The sequence below is a fragment of the Vipera berus genome, assembly GCF_964194415.1.
Source record: "Vipera berus genome assembly, chromosome: 3".
NCBI classification, from domain to species: Eukaryota; Metazoa; Chordata; class Lepidosauria; order Squamata; family Viperidae; genus Vipera; species Vipera berus.
This window is the reverse complement of record NC_138204.1, coordinates 72,000,882-72,019,934: the sequence shown is the minus strand read 5'-3', so window position 1 is coordinate 72,019,934 and position 19,053 is coordinate 72,000,882. Positions and strand designations below refer to the sequence as shown.

At 48.1% G+C, this 19,053-nt stretch overlaps 1 protein-coding gene across 4 annotated transcripts in view; it reads right to left on the bottom strand.

Annotated features, from left to right (window-relative positions):
- Nucleotides 1-19,053, bottom strand: part of LRRC7 (leucine rich repeat containing 7) — a gene marked incomplete at both ends in the record, with an annotated part of 146,970 nt that overhangs the window by 13,776 nt on the left and 114,141 nt on the right. For 2 of the 4 annotated variants that reach the window (XM_081324649.1, XM_081324651.1), the window contains 4 exons: nt 871-963; nt 1,949-2,164; nt 4,110-4,229; nt 18,662-18,811. In XM_081324649.1, coding sequence (XP_081180775.1) covers nt 871-963; nt 1,949-2,164; nt 4,110-4,229; nt 18,662-18,811 — 579 coding nt within the window. The remainder of the gene's footprint in view (nt 1-870; nt 964-1,948; nt 2,165-4,109; nt 4,230-18,661; nt 18,812-19,053) is intronic. The other 2 variants (XM_081324650.1, XM_081324652.1) reach the window with 2 other exon arrangements.

Genomic DNA, 19,053 nt, shown 5'->3' with positions numbered 1-19,053 from the left:
CTTATAGATTTATATAATATCATCTGGTACTGTATTATCCTGCATAGTATCTTTTGCTATAAAACAAAATAGTATCTGCAAATATTTTTTTAAAATATTAAATTGTATTCTTGAATTAACATGTGGAAGAAACAAAATTTTGGACAGTATCTATTGAATGTACTGTACGAGATGACTAGGTTGAGCCAGGGGTCAAAATGCATCATCCCGCTCGAGTCCCTTTGCACCCACAGGAGATCTAAGTCCAGCCCACCTTGAATTCCACTGACTATAGCCAATTTGCTCTGATCGTTAGTAGTTCACATTCTTGTAGAAAGCGTCAGCTTGCAATAAAACTTTATATTCATTTGAATTGCCTGGACTTCCTGATTTTCCTGCACTTGACATGTACAATGTTAGCAAAGAACAGACCAAATCTTTCTTATAAACCAAAATCTTATTTGCTACAAAAATGTTTCCTAGGTTTCATGGGAACTGGAAATACATATTGAAATGTCTATCACACTACTGTCTCATTGCTGTAGAATGTACATTAAGATATGGAATTTCCTATTTGTTTAAATTCTACTAGTGGATAAATGCAAGCACTTGTCTTAATACAATGTTATAAATGCATCAAATAAACATTATGTATGTATGTATGCATGCATGCAATACCCCTTTCAACAAGATTTTAAATGCCTAATTGAATAAAAGACAATAGCTAAAGAACCAAGCACATTTGGGAAGAAAAGATGTGAAATTATTAAAAACAGATTAACCATAAAGAAATTGCAGTTAATTACTTCACCCAGGGGTTGTATGTTTCAAATTCAAAATGTCCTATTAAAGATTTAAAACTCTTACATTTGTGAAAATGCAATATATTACCTTATCAGAAGGTTTGAATGGATTTCCTTGGCCGCTTATTCCTCCACTGATACTAAATCCAAGTCCTGGATTCTTCTCTATCCTTACACAAAACTATATATAAAAGACACAGAATTATGACTGTATTCTTGTATGATGTCGATAATAAATATAAGCGCTCCACTTACTGTGCTGTAATTACTGTTATTTTATTAAGACTGATTTTGGTGACTTTTATTCATCATTTCAGAAAATATTATTCCCAGAGTAATACTTCGCATTGCTATGTATATATTTCATTAACCTTATTTCTTTAATGAAAGCTAGAAATAGGTACAATGTACAGAAATCCCAAAATCTTAGCCATTAGGAGCAAAGGAACTGCAAAACTCAGCATTCTTAAAACTCTGAAACATTCCTTTCCCTAATGAAGCATTTCAAAACCTGTTCCTGGGTTTTTCTCTTTTGAGGTTCAGTCATTTCCAGAAAAAAAATTATTTATTTATTTATTAATTTAATTTATATACCGCCCTTCTCCCGAAGGACTCAGGGCGGTTAACAGGGCAATACATAAAAACAAGTTACAAAAATTAAAAATTATTAAAAAGTAATTAAACAGTGCCCATAATAAATTAATAAAATTATAATTATAATAAAATAATTATAATAAAATAATAATCTTCTGAACTAGAAGGTGTCCTGGTTTGGAGCATTTACTTCAGAATATGCAAAACCCTACCAGAATTGCAAAAAATATTCTAGATTTCTGATGTTTACACATTCCAATAAGAAACTGTGCTTGCACAGTGTGTACAGTGCTAACCTTGTATTTCTTAAAATTAGAAATCTGATTGATTCAGTATTGATGCACACATGGAACTAGATATAATTTTTTTTGCTTCTATGCTCACAAGCTGAAAAAAAAAGGCCACATTTACAACCCAATTATAAGTTTCTTGTTAAAGCAAGCTTGACAAAGATTACTTCCTCAACCAGACACTTGGTGTGAAACCACTGCAGTGTGATATGGTATCACGTTGACCTTCCCTCAAATTCTTTTAACAACTTTTACCCACATGACATTCTGCGACATGCTCACCTGTTCTGGATAACCATCCATACTCCTCTGCCCTTTTGTTTGGATGACACACCTTCCTGCTTGTGGTGCCCGAGAGCTCTGAGAAGGGACCTGTATTGGCAACGGTGGCTGATACTGCTGGATTGTTACTTTGTTCATGTTGCCCTCGTATGGCTGCTCTCGACTACGATGCTGTAGACTTTGTGATCCCATCAGAGTCTGAATATGGCTACCTGGCTGTGTATAATATCAATCCATTAGACCAGTAATGGATACAATCACAAAAAGCAATACATAAACTTTTATAGTAACACCAACATTATCTTAGTCTCTCCAAAGCTCAAGGGTTAACTCTAGTTGCAAGTAGCTATAATTAAAAATAGTGTCATGCATTTATTCATTTAAAAAATTTTCAACTACACTTGAAACTAAGTGAGCAGTGAATAAAACGGAAGCACTGCTGTTTTTACTTATTTTTTCCCCAAGAAAAGTGACATTTTTACCGGTGTCCCATGTAAATGTTAGTGTGAGGTCATGTGATTGTGACTTGCAATTTCCTGCCAGCTTCCCTATTAATGGCTGTAAGGGCCATAAATGGCGATCACATGACTGTGGGATGCTGTGACTATTGTAAATGTGACCATTGTAAACATGCACCAGTTGCCAAGAGCCCGAATTGTGATAGATGCAATGGCTACAAATTCAAAGAGTAATCATTAACCTACTACTTGGGGACATTCTAACTTTGAGCAGACATTGAACAAGCAGTTGGTAAACAAGGACTGCCTTTTATATCACACAGATCAATAGAATTAGGATCGTTTTACTTTTGGTGAATTATGTCATGCAATACTCATATATGGTGCTGCAAGTCTGGAAACCAGGATTTTATAAAGATAATTCATACTATATAAAATTTTTATTATGAAATTCTGATTTTAAAATTTGAAGCCTCATATATGTACAATGTAAATTCTGGAAGATCAGTTGAATTACTAGGAATTTTAATTTGTTTTTAGTGTGCATTCTACGTTTAACCTTTTAAAAAGATTTTGAAGTCAGATGATTATACATTTGAAATCTTTAGCTGGTAAAGCAAAAATAGGTTAGTCTGGGTCAAATGCAATGAGAAGAGATAAGCTCTGCTAATGTTTCATGCTCAAAAACTCTCAACTGATAATGATAGGTAAATAATTTAAATTCATTTTCTCATCTGTTTAATAATTTGTTTTGCAAAACTTTCTCTTACTTTAATTATCCTGATAGAATTTACTGGATAAATGATATAAAATTCTTTTTCCCCAGAAAAACAAAGTGAAATAGTCTGATGGAAACAATACCTTCTATTGTTTCTACTGATCTTATTTATAATGCCAGTATTTTCTTACCAACCTCTATGTGCAAACATGCCCTCTTTAATTGACAACACATTTCAAATTATTGTCGAATACTGTATGTTAAATAAATTATGCCATGGGACTAATACATTAATCAACAGCATAAATAAAAATGTAAATACAAGTAATGCTTATGATTGATTATGAAATTAGAAAGGGATGAAACAAATTGTCAGCTTTCTTTCCAAATCTCTTTCTTTAAATGTACTTTCCCATTTCACATCAGTACACAGGAATATGTATTAGATTACACAAGACACATCATCCTCCAGCATCTTTTTGTCAAAGTCACTCCTTGAAAGCAGAAAATGAACACTTACCTTTCTCCTATCACTGTTGCCTTGCAACTTCTATTTGGAGACATACTATTCCTAATGTGGAGGTAACATGACCGGTCCTTGACAGATATCTCCTTAACAATTTATCCAGTGTACTCTTCAAGCCACCTAAGTTGGCTATCGTATTGTTTTGTGGTATTCTACAGATTCAGCTTAGTGTGCCTATTGTATCAGGATTAGATTAATGCTAAAAACTTTAATTTGAACTCATTCATCATGTTTGAATTCTAGTTTCAAACCATGGCCAAGATGGAATTAATATAAGTGACAATATAATATTTAACCATGTTTAAATCCAACTGAAAAATGTGCAGTATAACCCCCCCCCCATAAAACTATGGTCAGTTCCTAGATTCTCGTTCATAACTTTGAGAACATTGGCAAGTATCAGATTTAGTTTTGTATATTTACATTATTTCAGCATTCAGTGCTTGTGATATATGTTACCTTTTTAGCAACAGTTTCTGGTGGTACATCTCGCCTTCCAAGGGGATATGGATTCCATTGGCTGCCAGTAGAAATATCTTCCTGTCCATTGTCTAAAATGCTGCTTTGTTGTGATGGAGTCTATTTTTAAAATATTGATATATTATTTAGAATAATACAAATACCTCTTTTTTATTTACTAACAGTTACTTTATAACTGTATAGACACAATACATATCTTGCAGTTTACTAATTATGCAAACACATATATACCGATATATACACACATACTTACATATATTAAAAAGAATATACTTTTATAGGTTGCTGAAAAAGATTGGACAAAGACCTTAATAGACTTCAAAGAATATGTAGAAGGTTGCAATATCAGCTTATTTCCACTGTTTAAATATGGTTAAGATAGGAGGCTTGGTTTCTATTTCTAAATACTTTATAAAAGGCATTCATACTACCAAATGGGGGGAAAATGATCACATTGTTTCTCCCATTCAAAATAATAATAATAATAATAATAATAATAATAATAATAATAATAATAATAATAATAATAATAATAATAATAATATTGATGATGATGATGATGATGATGATGATGATGTCTTCTAGTCCAAATCCCTGCTCAGGCAGGAAACCCTATAACATTTCAGACAAATGGTTGTCCAGTCTCTTCTTAAATACTTCTGGAGGCAGGTTGTTCCACTGATTAATTGTTCTAACTGTCAGGAAGTTTCTCCTTAGTTCTAGGTTGCTTCTCTCCTTGATTAGTTTCCATCTGTTGCTTCTTGTCCTGCCTTCGGGCGCTTTGGAGAACAGCTTGAGTCCCTCTGCTTTGTGGCAACCCCTGAGATATTGTAACACTGATATCATGTCACCCCTCGTCCTTCTCTTTGTTAAACTAGACATACCCAATTCCAGCAACCGTTCCTTATATGTTTTAGCCTCCAGTCCCCTAATCATCTTTATTGCTCTTCTCTGTACTCTTTCTAGAGTCTCAACATCTTTTTTATATCATGGGGACCAAAACTGGATGCAGTATTCCCAGTGTGGCCTTACCAAGGCGTTATAAAGTGGTATTAACACTTCACGTGATGTTGATTCTATCCCTCTGTTAATGCAGCTGAGCATTGTGTTGGCTTTTTTGGCAGCTGCAGCACACTACTGGCTCCTATTTAAGTGATTGTCCACTAGGACTCCAAGATCCCTGTCACAGTTACTACCATTGAGCAAGGTACCACCTATACTGTACCTGGGCATTTGGTTTTTCTTGCCTATAATTTAATGTTAGAATGGAACTATAATTATTTTTAAGCTGCCCAGTGTCGCTATATCAGTGATATTGGTGGTGGATGGATGGATGAGGATTGTATAGGTAGTCCTCAACTTATGTCCACAATTGAGCCCAAAATTTCTGTTGTTAAGTGAGCTTTACCCCTTTTTATGAACTTTCTTGCCTCAGTTGTTAAGTGAATCACTGCAGTTGATAATTTGTCAAGCCCCATCCGCATGTAGGAAGATACTCACAACAACCAGCAGGAACAGGTGACAACTCAAAGAACGCTTTTATTCAGCTTCAAACAGAGACAAAGTCAGCATTGGCAGCAATACGCGTCCAACGCACATATATAGCCAACAGGCACAGAAACTCCGCCCCCTTTCACAAGCCAACATCCGTCCATACGTCTATATACTTCACCCCTTCCCTTTAGTTCCGTTTGCGTGTCCACGCGTGTTGTTTGTCCACCCTCCCTCTCCAGCATGCCATTCCCGACAAGGTAAGCACCCCAGGTAACCCACACCCTTATTCTCAAACACCCACTCCCACCATAGCCGACCACACCGGACACCCCACACCCTGAGGAAGCCCCCCCGAGTCCCAAAGTGCCCTGGGCCTCACCACCTAACAGTCGCCCAGCAGCAACCCGACCAGGAGGGTCCCGCGATATAGCCGTGTCAGCCAGGGACCTAGAAAGCAGCCCACTGGCAACCAAGAACCCAGTCACCGTCAGTTCGGCTGGAGGGTCCTTTTGTGGAACCGCGGCTAACAGCATGCCCGGCACCGGCTGGCAAGTGGTCGAAAATGATGGGTCCGGCTGGGAATCGGCACATCCGACTGGAGACCCCAACTGCACAGGCACGGCTACCAGCTGGCAAGCGGTGGAGGTCAAAGAAGCCAGCTGAGCGTTGGCAGGCCCAGCCGGAAGGCCCGTCTGCGCAGGCGCGGCCACCGGGGCCGGATGGTGACCGGCTGCCGGGAGAAGGGAATCGGAAGAGTCTACAGCAGCACAGAGGACAGACCGGCGAGACGACGACCCAGGAGCAGGACCCAGAGCACCTGAGGCTAGGTGAGTGGCAGACACAGGGCTGACACGTGTGGTTGTCCCCCCCCACGGAGTGTCGAGCCCACAGGGCTTGACAGGCAGCTCCCCCTACCAAGGCTCCACCTGGAAGACAAGGGGTGACAGCTGAGCAACCATCCACCCGACCCGAGGGCTCTGCCCGTCTCCCACCCAGCTTCCCCGGATACTTGTGGTGGAATGCATGGACCAGACGGGGCGCATGGACGTCCACCTCAGCCACCCATGAGGCTTCCATCATAAGGTAACCCTTCCACAAGAGTAGGTACTGTACTCTCCCCCTCCTCACCCTTGAGTCGAGGACTTCCTGTACCTCAAAGTGGTCACCATGAACAGGTCCAGGGGCCCCTTCCCCCAACCCACGAGGTGTCACTTAGGCAGGCTTCAGCAGGCTGCTGTGGAAAACCGGGTGAATCTTACCCAGGAACGTCAGTAGCCGGAGCCGCACTGTCACAGGGTTGATTACTTGTATCACCCGGAAAGGCCCTAGGAACCTGGGACCAAGTTTCTTACATGGTGCCTGGAGCTGTAAATATTTGGTGGACAGGTATACTAGGTCCCCCACCTTGGGGGGTTCGAAGGGTCTCCGTTTCCTCTCTGTCTGCTCTTTGTTCATCACTGTGGCTCTCTCCAATGCCTTCTTCACCGCTCCCCACACCTCCCCCAGTTGTTCCATCCATTCCCTAGGTTGATAAGGGAGAGGCTTTCCCTGGTCATACTCAGGGATGGGAACGAAGTCATGACCTGACACCACCCTGAAAGGGGAGAACCCTGTGCTACTATGGACCGTGTTGTTATGCGCCACTTCGGCAAATGCTAACAGGTCCACCCAATTTGATTGTTGATAAGTCACGTAGCACCGTAAGTATCGCTCCACCATGGCGTTTGCCCGCTCCGCTGCTCCGTTGGTGCAAGGATGGTACGCCAAACTAAGACCCTGGGAGGAACCTATGAAGTGGACAAACTCCCTCCAGAACCGAGCTGTAAACTGCACTCCTCGGTCCGAGATGATACAACGGGGCATTCCATGCAAGCGGTAGACGTGGGTGATAAACATCCAGGCCAACCGTCAGGCTGACGGCAATCCCTTGCATGGCACAAAATGTGCCTGCTTGGAAAACAGGTCGATGACTGTCCAAATGACGTAGCCACGGCTCTCCGGCAATTCAACAATGAAGTCCATCGCTATATCCTGCCAGGGCCTGGTGAGGTTAGCCACTGGCTGAAGGACCCCTAATGGTTTTCCTGCATGGGGTTTTGTGGTTGCACAGACGTGACAACCCCGTACATAGTCCTCGATTTCACGCTTCATATGCGGCCACCAGAATTGCTAGTGTGCCAGATGCAAAGTCTTCAGGAACCCAAAGTGCCCTGTGTGCCTGATGTTGTAACACTGATACAACAGTTTTTGTCTCAGCGTCAGGGGCACATGCATCCTATCCCCATGCCAGGCCAGCCCAGCCCATCCCTTGTCATCAGAACGTGTGGATGGTCTTGCAACTAGTTGTCCCTTTTGAGTGCTTCCTTCAGGTCGTGGAGCAGGTCGTCTGTTGCTATACAGGCCGCATCCCCAGCCACCTCCAGACTGCATGGGGGCATGAGTGCCTGTACCACCTCCTCCCTCTTGCTGTCATATTGTGGTAGACACGACAGCGTGTCTGCCAAGAAATTTCTTCCCCCCAGGATGTATTTCAGGGTGGACTGCAAACTGCAGAAGTACTGGGCCCATCGAACATGTTTGGGCGATAGCCGTCAAGGCATCTGTAAGGCCTCCAGGTTCTTATGGTCAGTCCATACTTCAAATGGGTGGTTTGCCCCCTCCAGGAGATGTCGCCATGTCTCCAGAGCCCAGCGAATGGCAAAGGCCTCTTTCTCCCAGATCACCCAGGCTTGCTCGGTGGTAGTCAACTTCTTGGAGGCATACGCACAAGGTTGGAGGGACCCGTTGTTGTTACGTTGAAGGCCCCCACCGCAACGTCGCGTCTGTCTGAACAACAAACGGCAAGTCGGGATCTGGGTGCAGCAAAACGGGTTCCCTGGCAAACAGGGCTTTTAGTGACTCAAAGGCCTGCTGACACGCCATGGACCACGCCAGCTTCTGCCCGGGGCGCGGCTTCACTGCTGACTGCTGCGTGCTCAACAGATCTGTAAGTGGCAGGGCGATCGAAGCAAAGGACGGGATGAATTGCCGGTAAAAGTTGGCAAACCCTAGGAAGCTTTGCAGCTGGCGACGGGTCCATGGTGCCTGCCATTGTTGAACAGCTTCAACCTTCTTGGGGTCCATCTCCACCCCAGCCGCAGATATCCTGTACCCCAAGTAGTCCAACTGGGACTTGTGGAACTCACATTTTGGGAGTTTCACATACAGCCGAGCCTCCAGCAGTTTTTTCAGCACCTGGCTGACTAGGACGACATGTTCCTCCATGGTGTTAGAGTAAATGAGTATATCGCCCAAATAAACTAGGACTCCGCGGTACAGGTGTTCATGCAATACCTGGTTGATCAGCTGCATGAACAGCACAGGAGCCCCCTGCAATCCGAACGGCATTACCCTAAATTGGTAACTGCCGAGCGGACAGTTAAAGGCCGTTTTCCATTCATCACCGGCCTTGATTCTCACCCTGTAATACGCCTCCCTCAAATCCAGTTTTGTAAAGATCCGTCCCTTAGCCAAATGGGCTAGCAGGTCCTCATCAGGGGAAGAGGGTACAGGTGTTCCACACACACCCCGTTGACGCCCCAGAAATTGGCACATAAATGGAAGGTTCCACCCTTCTTCTCTTTAAACAGGATGGGTGCCCCTATCCTGGATCGAGCCGGTTGGATAAAACCCCTTTCTAAGTTCTTATTGATGTATCATCTTAGTTCCTGCATCTCCCATGGCGTCATGGTATACATACGGGGCTTGGGCAGTTTAACCCCTGGTTCCAGTTCGATGGCACAGTCCATGGGTCGGTGAGGTGGCAGGACGTCGCACTCTTGCTCGTTGAAGACGTCGGCCAAGTCGGAGTATACCCGTGGCACCTGTAACTCCTGCCTGGGCTCCTGCTACACAGGCTTTCTCCTCCCCAACCATCCCCTCTGGCCCTGCAAGGGTGTGACTCGGGGGCTGGGGTCCCATCCCAAGGCGGAGATGATGGTAACCCCCCTCCCACCAAATCATCGGCCCCCATTTGTTCAGCCAGGTGAGCCCTAGGATCACCGCCTCGGTCATGGAGGGCACCACAATGAAACGCAAGGTCTCCCAATGCTCACCCATCTCCAGTCGGATGGGTTCTGTCACATGGGTCACGGGCGCCCTCCCCAGAAGGGACCCGTCCACCTGCTGCAACCTAAGTGGGGTGTCCAACTGCTCTAACTTAACACCCACCTCAGAAACCACTGCCTGGCTGATAAGACAACAGGTGCTTCCCGAGTCAATTAACGCCCGGTACTCCCTCTTCCGCCCTGTCTGTGGACTCACTAACACCACCGGGATCGCAAAGGGACACACCGGTGCACTCACCATGGGATCCTACTCCTGCTCTTCAGCATTGCCGTAGAGCACAGGTCCGACAGCTGTCAGTATCTCCATCCCCGTTGAGGGTGTCTTCCTAGGCGCTTTGCCCAACAGCTGGTGTGCGGCTCGCGAGCGCTCCACGGCCCTCCTGAGCATAGCACCACGTGTTGGGAGGTTGGTTGGGACCACTCGGGGTGCTGGGACCAGACACTCCACCACCCGGTGTCCCAGCTGGTTGCACCGGAAACACCAGATCGTTGGTCGAGGCACCAGAATGGGAGGCTTTGTTATCACAGCCGAGGGTTTGTGTTCCCCCTTCCTTGCCTTTTCGATGGCTCTATGGCTTCCAGGCGCGCCCTCTGTCCTTCCCCAGAATTCCTGTAGTCCCACGTCCAACTCAACAGCCACCCAGAACCACTCCTGCAGCCTGTTCGGAAAGCCATGGACGACACATGCCCTGTGAAGAGCCCCGTCAAGCCCTGCCCTGAAATGATGCACTAGTAGACGCTCCGGCCATAAGCGTAGTTTACTGGCTACCCGGCAGAACTCACGGACGTATTCCACTGCAGGTCTGCCATGCTGTCGAAGACCCAACACCTCGGCTTCGGCTCGTTGAACCCGGGAGACATCCTCAAACAGGGCTCGCAGCGCCTCCAAAAAGAGGCCAATGTCCCCCAGCTCTCTGGCATGGTCACTGTACAAGTCAGCAGCCCAGGCTGTGGCCTCACTCTGCAAGCCCGCTGTTACTGCCACCACCATCGCCCATTGAGATGGGTAAGCTGGGGCATACCTATCCAAATGGCTTATGGCGTGGCCCAGGAACATTGCCAAGCGGTCGGGGTGCCCGTCATATGTCACCGGCAGTGGTGGTGGGGCCCAAACCACACCCGTCCCCCAAGGCCCCATCTGTGGGCTTGGCCCTCTCATATTGGTCCCATATCGCTGGGGACCGGCTGCCTGCCAACCCAAGGCACCAGCTGGTCTTGCTGTCTGCCGGGTGGGGCCTCCGTCCGTCGTCATCCAGGCATCCGGATCGCCCTGTGCTGTTGCTGCCGGGGGTTGCACTACAGAACCCTTCCCTTGGGATGCACTCTGGCTGGGTAGACCCCGGAGCCTTGGACTGGCCAGCCGGAAATGGGACTGTCCTGATCACACGGACTGGATTCCAGAATGTGACCATCATCCTGCATCATGTTCAGGCTCTGCAGCCGGCCATGGCGGGGGCTCCTGACAGCCAAACTCCCCAAACCTGTCCCGGAGTATGTCCATCGTCTGGCTGCCCGGCGCTGTGGAGTAACTCCATTCTTCCCTGTCATCGTCCGTCAGACGCCGCTCCCTCCATTCCATCAGTGGACCTCTTGGCCATGTTGTCTGTCCCTGGCTGAGGTCCATGCGGCCCAGAGCAGGACTAAACCACCATTCCCCTCCATGGGCCTGGTCTCCTGCCTCTTGGGATTCATCCACGGTGGCCACCAGAGGGTCCCGAACCTTGGGCCTCACCACCGGTTGGGTCTCTTCCAGTCCCACCACCTCAAGAGGTGCTGCAGCACCAGCCGGCTCTTCCCCATCAGCCACTGGGGCAGCCCCCTGCGTTCCCTCTGCCATGCCCAAGCCCAAACGATAGGTCAGGTAGAGGTACACAGCAGAAGAAAAGGAATTAAAGGAACGCTGACTTACTGTCAAGCCCCGTCCATGTGTAGGAAGAGCCTGCAGCAGCACGGAGGACAGACAGGCGAGACGACGACCCAGGAGCAGGACCCAGAGCACCTGAGGCTAGGTGAGCGGCAGACACAGGGCCGACACGTGTGGTTGTCCCCCCCACGGAGTGTCGGGCCCACGGGGTTCAACAATTTAGCAACCTGGTTGTTAAATGAATCTGGCTTCCCCATTGACTTTGCTTTCAGAAGGTTGCAAAAGGTTATTACGTGACCTTGGGACACAACAACGGCCATAAATATGAACCAGTTGACAAGTATCTAAATTTTGATCAGGTGACCCTGGGGATGCTGCAAAAGTCGTAACTGTGAAAAATGGTCATTGGTCACTTTTTTCAGTGCCTGTGTAACTTTGGTCACTAAACAAACTGTTGTAAGCCAAGAACTACTAGAACAATATAATCCATGTGGTGCCATAGTATGTTATAAAAAAGAAAGGGCTGGTTCAAGTAGAAGAAAAATTTAAAAAAGAGATTATACGACATCCATTATGGTAGGTGAATAATTTCTATATTTAAAGATTGTGTTACTAATTTTAGATGCAGCAAGATCTTGCAGGATCTTAATACTGTTACTGCAATATGGTATAATGGCTCCTAATGGCCAGAGAATAAAAGCATTTGGAGTCTAAAATACAGGTTCTTTTACTGCATTTGTCTATATGAAAAGATAAAGATAAGAATGATAAAACAATCGTAGGAAGAATAATCATATACTCCTAATTGAAAACATCATAAAAAATGAATAAACTTTACCAGAGTCAAAAAATTTTCCAGCAGAATTTGACATATCAGAAAAGAAAATATCTCAGGCATTCTTTGTAAAACATTTAATTAAGAAACTATATGCCCATTTTGTAACATTTTTTCTGAATGCCTAGTACGGCCCTTTCCCCCAACTTTAATGAATCTTTAATGAATGAATGAATCTTCATTAGAGAGTTTTACATGGAGACTTGATCACCATTTTATTAAGTGAACCTTTTAATCAAGGAATGTCCTATTCACAGGAAGAGCAACAGACGACTGAAATTAATGATTAGCTTAAACTCCTCATAGTATTACCAAAACATCTTATACATAGTTTGATTGCTTGCAAAGAAGCAATCAAATGCTTTTTAACAACACACTCATTTCCTTTCTTTAATTATAAATATTCTTGGCATTATCAGCCTTACTTGGCTGAGGCAAATAAATATGCACGTTTTATACTTTAAAGGTGGGAGACAATGAATCATAAATGTGTTTAAAGTCAAATCCTGAAAAAGAATCTAGTAAATTTCTAATCCAAAGGAAATCCTATGCTTTTACCTTAGAACAGGGGTGTCAAACTGCCAGCCTGTGGGCCGTTGCATCATACGGAGGCCGCACCCACCCCAGCTCTGCCAATGCAAAAAAAGTGGCTATATTTCGTGACACGTCACGTGATGTGGCAAGTTTGACACCCGTGCTCTAGAACATTTCACATGTGGCAAGTTTGACACCCGTGCTCTAGAACATTTCACTGTATGTTTAGGAACAAACCTTAAGCAACACAGTCTGGCATGAATCCAATGACTGTATTTATAGGAATACAATTTCATTTTAAGTGGGTAAACAAGAGCTTGCATGGGATATAAGTATTCTTCTATTTACACTGTATTCCTACACGCCATGGTCTTAGGTTAAAATTTGATTATTATTTTCCATTAATAGAAGAGAATCATATTAAGATGCCAGAATCATATTACATGAAAATATCACAAAACAGTTCAATTTAAGGAACAATTCATTAGTTATTCCAATTTCCAGTTCATATGTAGAAATGCAAAATCAACTCAATGATAAAAAAGAAGATACCGTATATACTTGAGTATAAGCCGAATTTTTCAGCCCACTTTTTGGGCTGAAAAATTCCACTTCGGCTTATACTCCAGTCAACAAAAAAAACTTACCGAGGACTTGTGCGCGGCCGAGGCTTTGGTGCTTCCGGGATCGCCCGCACCTCTCCCAAGCCACCGCCGTCCGAGACCTGCCGAAGTTTGGGGAGGTTTGGGGAGGTGCGCGCGCACCTCCCCAAACTCCGCGCCTTGCCTGCCTGCTTCTTTCCGCAGCGGAAAGAAGCAGGCAGGCAGGGCGCGGAGGAACGGAGACTTGCCGACGTTTGGGGAGGTTTGGGCGCCTCCCCAAACCTCGGCAGGTCTCCGTTCCTCCGCGCAGACCTGCCGACGTTTGGGGAGGTTTGGGCGCCTCCCCAAACCTCCCCAAACGTCGGCAGGTCTCCGTTCCTCCTGCCGACCTTTGGGGAGGTTTGGGCGCCTCCCCAAACCTCCCCAAACCTCGGCAGGTCTCCGTTCCTCCTGCCGACCTTTGGGGAGGTTTGGGCGCCTCCCCAAACCTCGGCAGGTCTCCGTTCCTCCTGCCGACCTTTGGGGAGGTTTGGGCGCCTCCCCAAACCTCGGCAGGTCTCCGTTCCTCCTGCCGACCTTTGGGGAGGTTTGGGCGCCTCCCCAAACCTCGGCAGGTCTCCGTTCCTCCTGCCGACCTTTGGGGAGGTTTGGGCGCCTCCCCAAACCTCCCCAGGTCTCCGTTCCTCCTGCCGACCTTTGGGGAGGTTTGGGCGCCTCCCCAAACCTCGGCAGGTCTCCGTTCCTCCTGCCGACCTTTGGGGAGGTTTGGGCGCCTCCCCAAACCTCCCCAGGTCTCCGTTCCTCCTGCCGACCTTTGGGGAGGTTTGGGCGCCTCCCCAAACCTCGGCAGGTCTCCGTTCCTCCTGCCGACCTTTGGGGAGGTTTGGGCGCCTCCCCAAACCTCGGCAGGTCTCCGTTCCTGTTTGGGGAGGTTTGGGCGCCTCCCCAAACCTCCCCAAACCTCGGCAGGTCTCCGTTCCTCCGCGCAGACCTGCCGACCTTTGGGGAGGTTTGGGCGCCTCCCCAAACGTCCCCAAACCTCGGCAGGTCTCCGTTCCTGTTTGGGGAGGTTTGGGCGCCTCCCCAAACCTCCCCAAACCTCGGCAGGTCTCCGTTCCTCCGCGCAGACCTGCCGACCTTTGGGGAGGTTTGGGCGCCTCCCCAAACCTCGGCAGGTCTCCGTTCCTGTTTGGGGAGGTTTGGGCGCCTCCCCAAACCTCGGCAGGTCTCCGTTCCTCCGCGCAGACCTGCCGACCTTTGGGGAGGTTTGGGCGCCTCCCCAAACGTCCCCAAACCTCGGCAGGTCTCCGTTCCTGTTTGGGGAGGTTTGGGCGCCTCCCCAAACCTCCCCAAACCTCGGCAGGTCTCCGTTCCTCCGCGCAGACCTGCCGACCTTTGGGGAGGTTTGGGCGCCTCCCCAAACGTCCCCAAACCTCGGCAGGTCTCCGTTCCTGTTTGGGGAGGTTTGGGCGCCTCCCCAAACCTCCCCAAACCTCGGCAGGTCTCCGTTCCTCCGCGCAGACCTGCCGACCTTTGGGGAGGTTTGGGCGCCTCCCCAAACCTCCCCAAACCTCGGCAGGTCTCCGTTCCTGTTTGGGGAGGTTTGGGCGCCTCCCCAAACCTCCCCAAACCTCGGCAGGTCTCCGTTCCTCCGCGCAGACCTGCCGACCTTTGGGGAGGTTTGGGCGCCTCCCCAAACGTCCCCAAACCTCGGCAGGTCTCCGTTCCTGTTTGGGGAGGTTTGGGCGCCTCCCCAAACCTCCCCAAACCTCGGCAGGTCTCCGTTCCTCCGCGCAGACCTGCCGACCTTTGGGGAGGTTTGGGCGCCTCCCCAAACGTCCCCAAACCTCGGCAGGTCTCCGTTCCTGTTTGGGGAGGTTTGGGCGCCTCCCCAAACGTCCCCAAACCTCGGCAGGTCTCCGTTCCTCCGCGCAGACCTGCCGACCTTTGGGGAGGTTTGGGCGCCTCCCCAAACCTCCCCAAACCTCGGCAGGTCTCCGTTCTTCCTGCCGACCTTTGGGGAGGTTTGGGCGCCTCCCCAAACCTCCCCAAACGTCGGCAGGTCTGCGCGGAGGAACGGAGAGGTTTGGGCGCCTCCCCAAACCTCCCCAAACCTCGGCAGGTCTCCGTTCTTCCTGCCGACCTTTGGGGAGGTTTGGGCGCCTCCCCAAACCTCCCCAAACCTCGGCAGGTCTCCGTTCTTCCTGCCGACCTTTGGGGAGGTTTGGGCGCCTCCCCAAACGTCCCCAAACCTCGGCAGGTCTCCGTTCCTGTTTGGGGAGGTTTGGGCGCCTCCCCAAACCTCCCCAAACCTCGGCAGGTCTCCGTTCCTCCGCGCAGACCTGCCGACCTTTGGGGAGGTTTGGGCGCCTCCCCAAACGTCCCCAAACCTCGGCAGGTCTCCGTTCCTGTTTGGGGAGGTTTGGGCGCCTCCCCAAACCTCCCCAAACCTCGGCAGGTCTCCGTTCCTCCGCGCAGACCTGCCGACCTTTGGGGAGGTTTGGGCGCCTCCCCAAACGTCCCCAAACCTCGGCAGGTCTCCGTTCCTGTTTGGGGAGGTTTGGGCGCCTCCCCAAACCTCCCCAAACCTCGGCAGGTCTCCGTTCCTCCGCGCAGACCTGCCGACCTTTGGGGAGGTTTGGGCGCCTCCCCAAACCTCCCCAAACCTCGGCAGGTCTCCGTTCCTGTTTGGGGAGGTTTGGGCGCCTCCCCAAACCTCCCCAAACCTCGGCAGGTCTCCGTTCCTCCGCGCAGACCTGCCGACGTTTGGGGAGGTTTGGGGAGGCGCCCAAACCTCCCCAAACAGGAACGGAGACCTGCCGAGGTTTGGGGACGTTTGGGGAGGCGCCCAAACCTCCCCAAAGGTCGGCAGGTCTGCGCGGAGGAACGGAGACCTGCCGAGGTTTGGGGAGGTTTGGGGAGGCGCCCAAACCTCCCCAAACAGGAACGGAGACCTGCCGAGGTTTGGGGACGTTTGGGGAGGCGCCCAAACCTCCCCAAAGGTCGGCAGGTCTGCGCGGAGGAACGGAGACCTGCCGAGGTTTGGGGAGGTTTGGGGAGGCGCCCAAACCTCCCCAAACAGGAACGGAGACCTGCCGAGGTTTGGGGACGTTTGGGGAGGCGCCCAAACCTCCCCAAAGGTCGGCAGGTCTGCGCGGAGGAACGGAGACCTGCCGAGGTTTGGGGAGGTTTGGGGAGGCGCCCAAACCTCCCCAAACAGGAACGGAGACCTGCCGAGGTTTGGGGACGTTTGGGGAGGCGCCCAAACCTCCCCAAAGGTCGGCAGGTCTGCGCGGAGGAACGGAGACCTGCCGAGGTTTGGGGAGGTTTGGGGAGGCGCCCAAACCTCCCCAAACAGGAACGGAGACCTGCCGAGGTTTGGGGAGGTTTGGGGAGGCGCCCAAACCTCCCCAAACGTCGGCAGGTCTGCGCGGAGGAACGGAGACCTGCCGAGGTTTGGGGAGGTTTGGGGAGGCGCCCAAACCTCCCCAAACAGGAACGGAGACCTGCCGAGGTTTGGGGACGTTTGGGGAGGCGCCCAAACCTCCCCAAAGGTCGGCAGGTCTGCGCGGAGGAACGGAGACCTGCCGAGGTTTGGGGAGGCGCCCAAACCTCCCCAAAGGTCGGCAGGAGGAACGGAGACTTGCCGAGGTTTGGGGAGGTTTGGGGAGGCGCCCAAACCTCCCCAAAGGTCGGCAGGAGGAACGGAGACCTGCCGAGGTTTGGGGAGGTTTGGGGAGGCGCCCAAACCTCCCCAAAGGTCGGCAGGAGGAACGGAGACCTGCCGATGTTTGGGGAGGTTTGGGGAGGCGCCCAAACCTCCCCAAAGGTCGGCAGGAGGAACGGAGACCTGCCGACGAGCCGCGGCCACACAGGGTATTCCTGTGTATTCAGGCTTGCAGAACGGCGGATCGGCTTATACTCGAGTCAATAACTTTTTCCAGTTTTGGGGGGTGAAATTGGGGGTCTCGGCTTATACTCGAGTCGGCTTATACTCAAGTATATACGGTATATATCACTGGGGAAAATCAAAGTATTAATAGTTATTTCAATGCCAAGACCTACTAACTTGTTTCAGTAATGTGCAACACCCTTTAATACACTAAGAAAAAAACATACACCTGCTCACAACAGAGCGGTTCTTTAAAAAAAAAGAAATAAAAAGAAAGGACATTATTAATGTTGCTGATTGTAGAAAGCACAAAGAGAGGAATCAACATCATAAGTATCTGCAAAGTGGATAAGAGTCAAAATGTGCATTGTGATAGCATGATAAAAGTCCCATTACTTATGTACTTGTGTTCTGTGTCAGTACGCAAGTACAAAAAATATAATTTGGATTTAATAATTCATATCCTCTATTCAGAACCATCTTTTTGCCAATTTTTGTGCACTTGATCAAGTTAAAAATATGTTGAATCTTATAATACAGTTTGGAATATACCACTTACACAATCACTAAAGAAGCCTATTTCCTTCTGGCCAAGAAACTGAATGGATGAATTTGAACTTCATTGAGAACTTTCTGTAAAATGTTGTGGGATAGATTTTTAAATACACATGGGGTTTGATACAACATATAGCTAACTCTACAACAGTTTACATAAAGGAACACACAAATACAGTAAAAGATATGAGCAGGACATACATCTGACATTTCTCTTGAGTTAAAATTATAAGCTAATCTTAATCAGGGCACACAATGTAGTATCTGTAGATTTTGATTCCTGGAATGCTGTCTTAAATTAAAAGAATTTGTGATGAACTTTTGATAGTAACGTTAGGCAGCTGAATCATACTAATGCCCCTGACATCTCTAAACATTGACAACATGAAACATAACTCTTAGAATCTTTCTGGCTAACATATGGAGTTCTGTACATCAGTCTGCAAGAGAAGAGCAGAAAGCAACATGACTGAGATGTGGTGAGCCAAATTACTTGGAGAAGCAGAGAAGTCACATTTAGGTTTAACTTCACTTTTTGGATCGCTTTTGGGACACAAGCATGAATAATAGAAATGAGCTAAAGAGGAATAGGGGTATGGAAGAGTATTTATTATGTGACTTTGATGTATGCAAGCTATCTCATACTTACTTTCGGTAGAGGTAGCTCTTGATGCATTTGGTTTTCAAATTTAGATTTAGTCTGCAAGTTTAATGTCATGCTTCTGCCCGCATGCATTGCTGACAAACCTCCAGAGCGCAGCATGCCAAGGTTAACAGTGTTGTGTTTATAAGCAGCGGTCTGAGTAGAGGAAATAACAATCACGTGACGAGATATGAACACACATGCTTATTCAGAAAAAATACTGCACATATATGATTTTCACAGTCTCAATTAAAGCAAACAAACAATACCAAGAAATAAGGAGCCTATTTATGCATGCACTGTGAGACAGAAGCACAGAGAGTGCTAGTTGTACATAAAATGGTTACAATACCATAAAAAGACACTGACAGAAAAAAGCAAACTTCATACCTCTTAAA